The sequence below is a fragment of the Trachypithecus francoisi genome, unplaced genomic scaffold (genome assembly GCF_009764315.1).
Source record: "Trachypithecus francoisi isolate TF-2019V2 unplaced genomic scaffold, Tfra_2.0 Lachesis_group19, whole genome shotgun sequence".
NCBI lineage: Eukaryota > Metazoa > Chordata > Mammalia > Primates > Cercopithecidae > Trachypithecus > Trachypithecus francoisi.
Window position 1 is genome coordinate 29,555,921 of NW_022681464.1, and position 15,112 is coordinate 29,571,032.

The 15,112-nt window shown below is 35.9% G+C and overlaps 1 protein-coding gene across 2 annotated transcripts in view; it reads right to left on the reverse strand.

The window, feature by feature from the left end:
• TAF4B (TATA-box binding protein associated factor 4b) overlaps positions 1-15,112 on the reverse strand; it is a 158,072-nt gene that overhangs the window by 27,893 nt on the left and 115,067 nt on the right. For both annotated transcript variants that reach the window (XM_033178079.1, XM_033178080.1), the window contains exon 14: positions 4,307-4,411. In XM_033178079.1, coding sequence (XP_033033970.1) covers positions 4,307-4,411 — 105 coding nt within the window. The remainder of the gene's footprint in view (positions 1-4,306; positions 4,412-15,112) is intronic.

Genomic DNA, 15,112 nt, shown 5'->3' on the forward strand with positions numbered 1-15,112 from the left:
TTATACACCAATAACAGACAAACAGAGAGCCAAATTATAAATGAACTCCCATTCACATTTGCTTCAAAGAGAATAACATACCTAGGAATCCAATTTACAAGGGATGTGAAGGACCTCTTTCAAGGAGAACTAGAAACTACTGCTCAATGAAATAAAAGAGGACACAAATGGAAGAACATTCCATACTCATGGACAGGAAGAATCAATATCATGAAAATGGTCATACTGCCCAAGGTAATTTATAGATTCAAGTCATCCCCATTAAGTTACCAAAGACTTTCTTCACAGAACTGGAAAAAACTACTTTAAAGGTCATATGGAACCAAAAAAGAGCCCACATTGCCAAGACAATAATCAAAGTCAAAAGAACAAAGCTGGAGGCATCACGTTACCTGACTTCAAACTATACTACAAGGCTACGGTAACCAAAACAGCATGGTACTGGTACCAAAACTGAGATATACAACAACAGAACAGAATAGAGCCCTCAGAAATAATACCACACATCTACAACCATCTGATCTTTGACAAACCTGACAAAAACAAGAAATGGGGAAAGGGTTCTCTGTTTAATAAATGGTGCTGGGAAAACTGGCTAGCCATAAGTAGAAAGCTGAAACTGGATGCCTTCCTTACTCCTTATACAAAAATTAATTCAAGATGGATTAGAGACTTAAACGTTAGACCTAAAACCATAAAAACCCTAGAAGAAAACCTAGGCAATACCATTCAGTACATAGGCATGGGCAAGGACTTCATGTCTAAAACACCAAAAGCAATGGCAACAAAAGTCAAAATTGACAAATGGGATCTAATTAAACTGAAGAGCTTCTGCACAGCAAAAGAAACTACCATCAGAGTGAACAGGAAACCTACAGAATGAGAGAAAATTTTTGCAATCTACTCATCTGACAAAGGGCTAATATCCAGAACCTACCAAGAACTCAAACAAATTTACAAGAAAAAAACAACCTCATCAAAAAGTGGGCAAAGGATATGAACACTTCTCAAAAGAAGACATTTATACAGCCAGTACACACATAAATAAATGCTCATTATCACTAGCCATAAGAGAAATGCAAATCAGAACCACAATGAGATACCATCTCACACCAGTTAGAATAGCAATTATTAAAAAGTCAGGAAACAACAGGTGCTGGAGAGGATGTGGAGAAATAGGAACACTTTTACACTGTTGGTGGGACTGTAAACTAGTTCAACCATTGTAGAAGACAGTGTGGTGATTCCTCAAGGATCTAGAACTAGAAATACCATGTGACCCAGTCATCCCACTACTGGGTATATACCCAAAGGATTATAAATCATGCTGCTCTAAAGACATATGCACACGTATGTTTATTGCGGCACTATTCACAATAGCAAAGACTGGGAACCAACCCAAATGTCCATCAATGACAGAGTGGATTAAGAAAATGTGGCACATACACACCATGGAATACTATGTAGCCATAAAAAAGGATGAGTTCATGTCCTTTGTAGGGACATGGATGCAGCTGGAAACCATCATTCTCAGCAAATTATCGCAAGAACAGAAAACCAAACACTGCTTGTTCTCACTCATAGGTGGGAATTGAACAATGAGATCACTTGGACACAGGAAGGGGAACCTCACACACCAGGGCCTGTTGTGGGGTGGGGGAGAGGGGAGGGATAGCATTAGGAGATATACCTAATGTAAATGACGATTTAATGGGTGCAGCACACCTACATGACACATGTATACATATGTAACAAACCTGCAAGTTGTGCACATGTACCCTAGAACATAAAGTATAATAAAAAATAAAAATAAATAAATGAATGAATAAATAAATAAATAAATAGAAAAAAAAGAAAATGGGGCTATGGAAAATGAGTTCTATTTCCTTAATGGATTTAAAAATAAATTGAAAATGCCTATTTATACATGAAAAGTTGCTCAACTTACTCATAACTTAACACTCTATAAAAACTTGCATTTTCAGTCATGAGATGGCAAAGATAGTTCCCAGTGTTAATGGGAGTGTGGTGAGATAGGCACATTAATGAATATAAAAACTGATTCAACTTAGAGGGTAATTTTTTAATAGTTAATAAAAATCATGAGCAACAAATAATATTTATGTATTAAATAATGCTGAGTGTAGGAATGACTTTAATCCAAGGGATGAAAATTTTAATCTAAGAAAGTTGGTACAAATAAAATGAAACAAGATTAAGCATATATTGATGGTCCTGTCCAGGTGAGGTGGCTCACACCTGCAATCCTAGCACTTTGGGAGGCCAAGGCGGGTGAATTGCTCGAGCTCAGGAGTTCGAGACCAAGCTGGGCAACATGGCAAAACTCCATCTCTACCAAAAAAAAAAAATTAGCCAGGCATGGTGGTGTGTGCCTGTAGCTCAGCTACTTGGGTGGGTGAGAGGTGACATGATTGCTTGAGCCTGGAAAGTTAAGGCTGCAGTGAGCCAAGATTGTGCCACTCCATCCTGGGTGACAGAACAAGACCTATCTCTACATACATACATACATACATACATACATAAATGAATAAATAAATAAAATAACTGATGGTCACTGGAGCAGGACAGTGCTATATATAACAGTATAAGCACAGATAAGAAATACTTGAAGAATAAGCTGAATAGTATGAGAGACTGGTCAAGCTATAGTCAACCATTTCAGATATAAAGAAAATTACTTTAAAATAAAGGCAGTAAGACACAGTTCTACTATGTTATATAATTCACAAAGCCCCTTCTTAACTTTCACAGCCATATGAGGGTTCATTATACTGCTTTCTCTACCTTTGTATCTATTTGAATTTTTCCCATAGAGTTTTTCCTAATGTTCATACCCTTTAAGTCAGGAATTCCATTTCTACGAATTTTGCCTGTACTTACATTGTACAAGCACACAACAATATAAGTACAAAAATGTTATCTGAGGCAATAAAGGCAAAAACCTGGAAACAACCTAAATGTCCACTGGAGGGTTGGCTGAATAAATTATGGTTTAAATACAGTAATGTCATATACCCTTAAAAAGTATGCAAGTAAATTACATGAGGTAGACTGTGGAAAGGGGGAAAATATTAAGGGCATAATAATAGGTACAGTTTGATCACATTTAACTAAAAACAAAACCACACATGTAGATTTGTGAATGCATGTCATATATGTGCCCATATTCATAACAAATTCCTGGAAGGATATGCGAAAAGCTTAACAGTGGTTACATCTGGTGAGGCAGGAGAGAAGTAAAAGATGAGCTATGGCTCTTTTATTGCTGACCTTATCTCAGAGCCCTTAGCATACCTCTATCTCAGCCCTGATGATTGCTCCTAAAGCCAAAAGGCTAATAGTATCATATTATCTTTTTTTTTTTTTGAGACGGAGTCTCACTCTGTTGCCCAGGCTGGAGTGCAGTGGTGCGATCTCGGCTCACTGCAACCTCTATCTCTCATGTTCACGCCATTCTCCTGCCTCAGACTCCCGAGTAGCTGGGACTATAGGCGCCCGCCACCACGCCCAGCTAATTTTTTATGTTTTTAGTAGAGACGGGGATTCACCATGTTAGCCTGGATGGTCTCGATCTTCTGACCTCATGATCTGCCCGCCTTGGCCTCCCAAAGTGCTGGAATTACAGGCGTCAGCCACCGTGCCCAGACCTAATATTATCTTAAATAATTACTCTGAAGATGTGAGTAAGATCCTTTCTTGGTGTTAACCAAATTATTAAGGTTATTTATTGAGTATACATGTGCCTATTCTATGGGGAATACAAAAGACTAATATTATAGTCCTTGCTCAAAAAGTTTATAATCTAACAGAAGAGAAAATGTTCACACAAGGAAACAATTAATGCCATGCAAATACATGTACTCAGAAAAAGAGAAGCTGGTATGGGAATGAAGAGTCAGGGCTTATGGAAGAAATAAGAGGGCAGATTCAGTCTTACAAGATTAGCCAGATTTAGACAGAGGGAACAGGACTGCATAAAAACACTAGAAACAATGTACAAAAATAAAAAAATTTAAATACTGGAAGACTCAATATGACTGGAGATGGGGGAAGAAAAAGTATGAAATAAGTAACAAGTAGTATGAAATAAGTAACAACTTCAAGGTTATACACATCTTTAAAACCTGGCAAAAATTAAGATTTTATAAAATTGGAAAAGATGAATTTTAAGAAGTGTCTGGCAGCAACAACATGCATAACAGGGTAAACTATTTTTAAGTCTTTGCTTCTTTTTGGCTTTGCTTTCTTGACATTAAAAACAAAATAATGAACATTATTTCAATACCTCAATTCCAGATTCTAGTGGTCTCTTCTTCCTTGGTCCAATAGCTGCAAGAGCTGTGAGGTTAGCATCTCTCTGCTGTATCTGTGCAAGTTCCAATTGCTGTAACTAGAAGACAGAAGAAAAAAAAAATCAATGTTTATACACATTCATGCTCAGAGGGAAAAAGAAACTGATTACTAAGCCTATTTCTGCATTCACCAAATAAAGTTACAATATAAAATAAACATTAGATTCCCATAACAGCCAAGGGCACATTTTCTGATTCTTTTACTCCAACAAACTCTAGTTCTTAATCTCTATATGGAAGAGGCAGACCTCAGGTAAAGGAGAAGTACAGAAAAGAAGAAAGGCATCTAAAGCTTAATTTCTCCCAGTGTAACCACAGATGAGAAATGCCTGAAGAGTAAGTTGAACAGTAAGTTAGAGAGAGATTGGTCAAACTATAGTCAACCATTTCAGACTAAATTTACTTTAAAATAAAGACAGTTTTTATACATTATAGCACATAGTACTACTATGCTATGTAATTTACAAGGAACTTTCTTAACTCTCACAATCATATTGAAAGGTGATTACTATATATAAAAGTTATACATCATCCTATTTTTATTAATGGAGACAGTAAGGCTCTAAGAGGTTAGCACAACTTCATAAAAGGCATCACACAAGTAGTAAGTGGTGGAAACAGCACGCGGAGCAAAATGCTCTCATTAAAAACCTCTTTGGTACATCACACTTTCTCATTTGCAAATAAAAGTCTTCAATTTACTCTATAATCTTCATGGCAAAATTCTAAAGTGATTTAGTACTATTTTGTTGTACACCTTTCATCATACTTAATCAAGAATGCCCAACTCTATACGGTATAATGTTTTCATATGTGGGCAAAACTATACAGGGGTATGCATTAAAGATGTCCTATTAAAAGGAAGAAACTGTATTATTTCATTGAGGCAACTGAGTGTCAAATTAGGTATTCAATTTAAAAAAACAAACAAACAAACAAAAAAAACACCAAGGTGAGAAAGTCAAAATAGAACACCACTAGATAAGTCCCTAAGCTTTTTCAGAAGAGAGGAATAATGTTCAGTTCCCATCAAAATGTTATTATTAATACTATGGAGGGAAAAGAGGAAAGAATCTGGGGCTGCTTAACAGTCACATATTGAAACAAGATGAAGACAGTCAACTGAAAGTAACCTGTTGAGAAACCCTATACATATACTGAGAATATTCTTTCAAAAGAGTACTAACCAAAAATTTTTAGCACGTTTAAAATAGAGCAGGTTGAAAACAAAAAGTAGTCTGTGGCGAAATGGTCAGTCTTAAGGAGATACCAAGTACATAAATTCCACTTTAAGATTACTTCAGATTATTTTAATATTAGGGGAAAGAATGAATAACTGAAAAGGTAACTGAATCTTTAGTAAAGCAGAAAATAATTGCTACGTTCTGAACATCTGTATCCCTCTAAACTTCTCATGTTTAAATCCTAACACCCAGGGTGACTGGTATTAAGATGGGGCCTCTGGAAGGTGATTAAATTATGAGAGTGGAGACTTAGTATCCTTAAAAAAGAGCCTTAAGAGAAACTCCTCGCCCCTTCCACCAGGTGAGAACATAGTGAAGTAAAAGTAGGTTCTAACCAGACACCGAATCTACTGGCACCTTGATCTTGGATTTCCTAGCCTCTAGTACTGTGAGAAGCAAAATTCTGCTGTTTATAAGCTACCCAGTCTAAGATATTTCATTATAGCAGCCCGAATGAACTAAGACAACAATTAATCAAAGAAAATGAACTAAGAACCATTTTCCACTTGCTCCACAAATTACAGGACAGAAATCCAAGTAAACTGTGTGTTTACTTATAAATAAACTGTTAGAAAAGTGTTTTCATAAGTTCTAAAATATCTTTTGTTGCTGCTGGCCTTTTTACTAAAAAATACAGTTTTAGAGTCTAATGCTGCCACAATTCAGAACTTCTAGGTGACAAAATAATGATTTTAGTTAATCTACCCTGCAGTACAAATCAAACAAGCTTTATTCTAAAGTCCTTCCCTGTAGAGAAATGGCATCTGCAAGATAGCCACACCAAATAAAAGACTTTTAAACTGACCACCGTCTTCAAATTCCCCTATGTGTAGTGTAACATTTTCTCCCATTCTGCACATTATACTTTGATTTTCTGAAGTCTCTCACACAAAATTTCAGAAAATTTTGCAAAAATTGAACAAAAATGGAAACTGACCATAGTTTTCATTGGCCCTGTATTTATAACAAGCTTTCTCAAAACCAATGTATCTTGGCAAGCACAAAAGAGTAAAACCAGGCACTTTTAACCAGAAAAGCAGGAAGTTCTGAGCATTAATGCAAAACTGGCATTTATCGAGAATAAAGACTACAATAAGTAACCTCAGTTCAATAAAAATAGCCATTGAGTTAGAGGCTTGCCTGTAGAAACAGTATTGCAAATGATATGATTATGTATCCAGAAAACCCCAAGTTATCTACATACAAAAAAATCCTCCTAAGACTGATAAGTGAGTTTAGCAATATTACAAGATGTAAAGTTGACACATGCAATAAGTAAGTTCTAAACACCATTAAGGTACAATTGGAAACTTAAAATTTTTAAATGTCATTTATAATTGCTCTCTCCCAAATGAAATACTGACATATAAATCTAACACATAAAGGTATTTCTACACTATAAATCATGAAATGCCTATGAAAGAAGTAATAAATAAATAAATAGAGAGACATGCGGTGTCCAGGCTTGTAAGATTCAACAAAGATTTCAATTCTCTCCAAATTTATCCACAGACAACACAATTCTAATAAAATTTTCTTGTGGATATGGATAAGTTGATTCTAAAGTTTATATGGAAAAAAAAACAAACTAGAATAGCTAAAATCATTTTTTTAAGAAGGACAAAATTGGAAGAATAACACCATGCAATTTTAAGACTTCCTGTAAGGCTACAGTAATCAAAATAATGTAATACTGGCAAATGGACAGACAAATAGGTTAACAGAACAAAACAGAGAATCCACAAATAAGATGCATATAAATATGGCCAATTGATTTTTGGCCAGGTGGGAAAGGAATGCAGTTGAGAAATGACAAAAATTCTCTCCTTGACCAAACTTCTGAATCCTCTTTTCAACGAGGCCTGAACCTTGGCCTAAAAAACATTAACACAGTTTCTAACAGCTCAAGGCCACCATTGTAGGATGGCCTTAACTTCCTTAAAGAGCCTAACTAAAAAAACTGAAGATTGCCAGAAGAATTTACTATTTGTTCCATCCAACATCTGACGATAAGGCCCCATCTTCCAGCCTCTATGGAAAGGCAGGAGCTGATTAAAGTCTATTCTTACCACTTTAGGGTCTGGCATAGTCTTTTATACAAAAGTTGTGGGGCTGGGTGCTGTGGCTCATGCCTGTAATCCCAATATTTTGAGAGTTCAAGGTGGGCGGATCACTTGAGGTCAGGAGTTCGACACCAGCCTGGCCAACATGGTAAAACCCCGTCTCTACTAAAAATACAAAAAGTAGCTGGGCATGGTGGGCACGCCTGTAATCCCAGCTACCTGGGAGGCTGAGGCAGGAGAATTGCTTGAACCCAAGAAGCGGAGGCTGCAGTCAGACGAGATCGTGCCAGTGCACTCCAATTTGGGCAACAGAGTCAGACTCCATCTCAAACAAACATCAAATGTTGGAACAATTGAATACTCACGTGCAAAAAAATTTTTTCAATTCAGTCTGGATCCAACCTTCACACCTTATACAAAAAATAACTTAAAATACAAATGTAAAACTATAAAAATGTATAGGAAAAAACCACAGGAGAACATGACTTGGGGTCCAGCAAAGAGTCCTTGAACATGACACCCAATGCGTATCTATAAGAGAAAAAAATGGCAAATTGGACTGCATCAAAATTTAAAACTTTTGCTCTATGGAAAACACACTTAAAAGAATTAAAGGACAAGCTACTTTATTTCCATGTCTCCAATCTATTTGTCTTTCTTGCCTCATTGTACTGATAAGGACTTAAACTATAATGCTGAACAGTAGTGGTAAAAGCAAGTATCTTTGCCTTTTTCCTAATCATTGGAAGAAAGCATTCAGTCACCATTAAGAACAATATTAGCAGGGTTTTTTAAGCTATCCTTTATCAGCCTGAGGAAACCTCTTCCTTTTTAAAATTTCTTACTTTAATAGAGACAGGAATCTCGCTATGTTGCCCAGGCTGGTCTTGAACTCCTGGTCTCAAGCTATCCACCGGCCTTGGCCTCCCAAAGTGCCGGGATTACAGGCATGAGCCATCATGTCCAGCCAAGGAAGTCTCTTCTATTCTTAGATTCCTGAGAGTTTTCCGTCATTAATGGATTTTAAATTTTATCAAACATATTTCTAAATTAATTGATAGGATCACATGGTGTTTCTTAAGACTATTAATATGATAGATTATACTGACTGATTTTCAAATATTAAAGCAGCTTTTCATTTCTGGAATACAATATACATAGTCATGGTATATTATTCTTTTATATGTCAAATATCAATACATTCTTTTTATATCAAATCTAAACTAGATTTGATTTGCTAACATTTTGTTTGGGATGTTTATATCTATGTTCATAAGAGATATTAGCCTGCAGTTTTCTTGTTTTGTAACATCTTTGTGGGTTTAACTATTAAGGCAACAATGACCTCATAAAATGAACTGGAAGTGTTTCTGTCTCTTCAATTTTCTGGAAGAGGCTGTGTAGAAGTGGTATTAATTCTTCTGTAAATGTTCGGTAGAATTTACTAAAAATCTGTGCCGGTATCTCTCTTAGAAGGTTTCAATTACAAATTCAATTTGTTTAATAATTACAGAACTAAAAAAATAAAAACGATTACAGAACCGTATCATCTTGGCTGAGTTTTGATAGTTTGTGCTTTTTGAGGTATTGGTCATTTAATCTATCTAAGTTGCCAAACTTCTGCAAAGTTATGTGCTATATTTGCTTTTGGGGAGAGGGGTGTGGCAGGGGGCACAGGGTCTCACTCTGTTGTCTAGGCTGGAGTGTAGTGATGCGATCTCATCTTACTGCAACCTTTACCTCCTAGGCTTATGGGATCTCAACTCTGGAGGATGAGAGTTGCAGTGAGCTGACATCTCACCACTGCATTACAGCCTGGGCAACAGAGCAATATTAGTGATTTCTCTTCTTTGTTTTTTCCTTTCTCAGTCTTATGAAAAGTGGTCGATATTGTTGATCAAAGAATTCCCAAAGTTTTGGGAACTTTTTTCCAAAGTCATTGATGAGTACTCAAAGATATGTGCTTCTTTCTGCTTGGTTTGGGTCTATATTGCTCTTTCTATTCCAGTTTCTCAAGGAAGTTTAAATTATTGATTTGAAGTCTTTCTTCTTTTCTAATGTAAGTATTTTCTCCCATCTTGTTAATTTAGCTAACCTATATCATTACCTGCGATTTGAGTTGCTTAAAGTTCCATTACAGATTTTTAATCCATCCCGAGAGTCTCTATCTTTTAATTGGTATATTTGAATCATTTACACTTCACGTAACAATTAATTATTAGATTTAGGTTTATCATTTTGTTTTCTGTATGTTCCCTCTGTTTTTCATTTCTGTTTCCCTTTTTCCACTTGGAATTATTTCAAACTTTTTACCATTTTAATTTATCTACTGTATTTTACATTAACTCTAAATGTTTTATATTAATTTTAGTGGTGGCTCTAGGGATTACAATATACATACTTAAATTTTCAGTCTGCTCAACATCAATATTTTACCACTTCAAGTGGAATATAAAAGCCTTGGCCATATATATGACTCTTTATCCTCCATATTTTGCTGTAGTTGTCTTATATATTACACATACATACATTGAAAATCTCTGGTGTTAATTTTTCTAATCCATGTATATGGTAAATCTCAATTTATCCTTAATGAATTTCAGCAATCATTTTTTACATCAATCATATATATTTCATTAAACCTTTATTTGCATATGTTAGATTTATGATCCTTCAATATCTTATTTATTTTATTTTCTGTTTGTTGCTGGTGTTTAAAACTATAGCTGATTACTGAATATTAATTTAATTTTTACTAAGTCTGACACATAATTGTACATATTTATAGGTACTTACTGATATTGCAATAAATACACAGTGATCAGATGAGGGTAATTAGTATATCCGTCATCTCAAGTATTTATATTTTTATGTTAAGAACATTTATTAGCCTCCTTGTAGCTACTTGAAACTATGTATTATTAACCATAGTCATCCTACAGTGCTGTAGAACTTATTTCTCCTATCTAGCTGTAATTTTGTAGCCTTTAACAAATCTTTCCTTATTCCCTTTTCCCCCAGACCCTTTCCATCCTCTACTATTCTCTGTTCTCCTTTTTACTTCTATGAGACCAACTTTGTTTTAGTTTTCACAGATCAGTGAAAACATACCGTGTTTAATTTTTCCTGGAATACTTAACATATGTCCTCCAGGTTCCATCCATGTTGTCATAAATGACAAGATATCATTCTTTTTTATGGCTGAATAGTATTCTACTGTGTATATATGGCACATTTTCTTTATCCATTCATCTGGTGTTGAGTACCTGGCTTGATTCTATATATCGGCAATTATTAATATGTATAGTGCTGAAATGAACATGGGGGTACAGATGTCTCTGCGACATACTGATTTCTTTTCCTTTCTCAGTACTGGGATTGCTGGATCATACGGTAGTTCTATTTGTAGTTTTAAGAGGAACCTCCATGCCATTCTCCACAGTGGCTATACTAGTTTACATTCTCACCGAATTCCCTTTTCCCTGGATCCTTGATAGCATTTTCTCATTTTTTGTCTTTTTGGTAATAGCCATCTTCACTGGGGTCAAATGATATCTAGTTGTGGTTTTAATTTTCATTTCTCTGATGATTAGTAGCATAGAACATTTCTTCCTATACCTGTTAGCCGTTTGCATGTCTTCTTTTGAGAAATGTCTATTCTGATCATTTGCTCATTTGCTTGTTTCTAATTTTTTTTTTTTCTAGCGACAGGGTCTCACTCTATTACCCAGGATAGAAGGTAGTACCATGATCATGGCTCACAGCAGCCTCAACCTCCTAGGCTCAAGTGATCACACTACTTACGCCTTCCAAGTAGCTAGGACTACAGGCCTATGCCACCATACATGGCTAACCTTCAGTTCTAAATTTTCTGTAGAGATGGGGAATTGCTAGGTTGCCCACGCTGATCTCAAACTCCTGGCTCCAAGTGATCCTCCTACCTCTTCCTTCTGAAGTGTTGAGAGTACAGGCATAAGCCATTGCACCTGGCTCATTTGCCAATCTGTTAATCAGACTGACTTTTTGCTGTTGAGATGCTTGAGTTCTTTGTATATTCTGGATATTAATCCACTATCAGATGAATAGTTTGCGAATATTTCTCCCCATTCTGTAGTCTATTTTTTTAAATCTGTGGATTGTTTCCTTTGCTATGCAAAAGTTTTTCATTTAACATAATCCATTTTTGCTTTTGTTATATGCACTTTTGAGGTCTTATTCATAAAATATTTTCCTGACATAAAATATGTCCTGAAGCATTTCCTCTGTTTTCTTCTAGCAGCTTTATAGTTTCAGGTTTTACACTTAGATCTTTGAACCATTTTGACTTGATTTTTTAATAGGGTAAGAGGTGGAGGTCTACATTTACTCTTCTGCATATGGATATCCGTATTCCCAGCACCATATTTTTGAGGAGAACATGCTTTCCCCAATGTATGTTCCTGGCACCTTTGTCAAAAACATGTTGGCTGTAGACACCTTGATTAACTTCTGGATTCCCTATTCTGTTCCACTGATCTATGTTTATGTTTTTGTTTTTATGCCAGTCGCATGCTATTTCGGTGGCTACAGTTTTGTAGTATATTTTGAAGTCTGGTAGTGTCATGCCTCCAGCTTTGTTCTTTTTGCTCATGATGGCTTTGGCTATTCGAGGTCTTTTGCAGTTCCACATGAATTTTCAAATTTATTTTTCCTATTTCTGTGAAGAATGTCCTTGGTATTCTGATAGAGATTGCATTGAATCTGTTGATTGCTTTGGGTAGTATGGTCATTTTAACAATATTAATTCGGCCGGGCACAGTGGCTCACGCCTGTAATCCCAGCACTTTGGGAGGCCGAGGCGGGTGGATCACAAGGTCAGGAGATCAAGACCATCCTGGCTAACATAGTGAAACCCTGTCTCTACTAAAAATACAAAAAATTAGCCGGGCGTGGCACCTGTAGTCCCAGCTACTCGGGAGGCTGAGGCAGGAGAATGGCGTGAACCTGGGAGACGGAGCTTATAGTGAGCCGAGATCACACCACTGCCCTCCAGCCTGGATGACAAAGCGAGACTCGTCTCAACAAAAAAAAAAAAAAAAAAAAGGAAAAGAAAAAAACAGTATTAATTATTCTGATCCACGAGCATGAGACTTTTGTACATTTGCTTGTATCTTCTTCAGTTTCTTTCATTAGTGTTTTATAATTTTCCTTGCAGAGTTCTGTCATCTCCTGGGTTAAATTATTTCCAGGTGGTTTTGTTTGTTTGTTTGGCAGGGATTTTAACTGGGATTGCCTTCTTGATTTTGTTTTTTCAGCTAGTTCATTGTGTAAGGAACACTACTTTTTTTTTTTTTTTTAAACAAAGAGCTGTATGCATTTATTGCATTGGTAGTCAATAAGAATCCTTTGAAACAGCAACAATAGACACTGGGGACTTTTGGAATGGGAAAGAAGGAACAGAGGAAAAAGTGTTGAAAAACTAACTACTGGGTACTATTCTCACTACCTGGGAGCTGGGATCAATCGTACCCCAAACTTCAGCATCGTGCAATATAATCATGTTACAAACCTGTACGTGTACCCCAAATATAAAATTAAAGTTGAATTTATTTTTAATAAAATCCTTTGTTATTAAACAGTTTTGATCCTTGGGTCAAGGTCTTAGCATGTACATTGTTTATTTGGTTAACTCAAAGACATATATATAGGTGCCTAGAGTTTTGAGGCCTGGAAGAAGCCACTGCCACATATATTACAGTTACAGGGTTTCTCTTTAGTATGGCCGCTCTGAGGTAGATTAATGTTTAAACAAATGATTAAGGATTTGCCACACTCATTACATTTGGAAGCTTTCTCTCAAGTGTAAGTTCTCTGATGTTGTGCATAGTGTAAATTTTGACTGAAGATCTTGCCACATTCATTGCAGTTGTAATGGATTATCTGATGTCTGCTGAAGTTTGGCTGCCAAGACAAGGACTTATCACTTTCATTATATTTGTAAGGTTTCTCTCCCCTATGGATTACCTGATATTTAGTAATGCTTAAATGCTCACTAAAGGCACTGATACACTAATTACATTTGTAAGGTGTCTCTCCAGTATGGATGGACTAATATCTAGTGAGGTATGACTATAGTAGACAAAATTTCCCACAGCCACATTTGTAAGGTTTATCTCCAGATGGATTACATGATATTTAGTATGGCTTGCACACTCAGTAAAGACTTTTCCACAGTTATTACATCTGTAAGGCTTCTCTCCAGTGTGACTTCTCAGATGCCTTTCAAATATGTGACACAACTAGAGACCTTGTTACATTCATTCCATTCATAAGGTTTCTCTCCAATATGAATTACCTGATGGTTAGTAAGGCATGGAAATTTCTCCCTTCACCCATTGGTTGTCCAGGAGATTGTTGTTTAATTGTACAGTTTTGAATATTCCTCTTATTTCTACTTTTATTCCATAGTAGTCAGGTAAGATACTTAGGATATTATTTTGACATTTTAAAATGTTTGAGGCTTGCTTTGTGTCCTAACATATGGTCAATACTGGAGAATGTTCCATGTACTTCTGGAAAGAACATGTATTCTGCAGCTCTTGGGTGAAATGTTCCATAAATGCCTGCTAAGTCCAGTTGGTCTATGGTACAGTTTAAATCCAATGTTTCTTTGTTGATTTTCTGTCTACATGATCTGTCCAATGCTAAGAATGCAATGTTAAAGTCTCCAACTATTATTGTATTGGGGTCCATCTTTCCCTTTAGATCTAATAATATTTACTTTATATATCTCAGTGGTCTGATGTTGGGTACACATAGACACTGGGGACTTTTGGAATGGGAAAGAAGGAACAGAGGATTGTTATATGTTGTTTTGTATATGTTCTTGCCAAATTAATCTTTTATTGTATAATGTCTTTCTTTGTTTCTTTACCATTTTGACTTTAAGTCTGTTTTGTCTCATGTAAGTATGAGCTTTTCGTTTCTGTTTGTGGAAATGTCTTTTTCTGTTCTTCACTTTCAGTCTATGTATGACTTTATAGCTGAAGTGAATTTATTGTCGGCAGCATACAGTTGAGTCTTGTTTATTTAACCATTTGACTAGTCTGTATCTTTTAAATGGGGAACTTAATCTGTTTACACACAGGATTATTATTGATGGGTGCGGGCTTATTGTTGTCATTTTATTGATTGTTTTCTGGTTGTTTTGTATATCCATTGTTCCTTTCTTCATCTTTTAGTGTTTATTTGTGTAGGTGGATCTTTTTCTGTAGTGATAAGGTTTGATTCCTCTCTATTTCTCTTTTCTGTATTGGTTCTACCAGTGAGTTTTATAGCTTCACATCCTTTCATGATGGTGGTTGTCATTTCTTCACTTTCAAATGTAAAACTCCTGAGTATCTCTTGTAGGGCTGGTCTAATGGTGATGAATTCCCTTATTTTTTGATTGTCT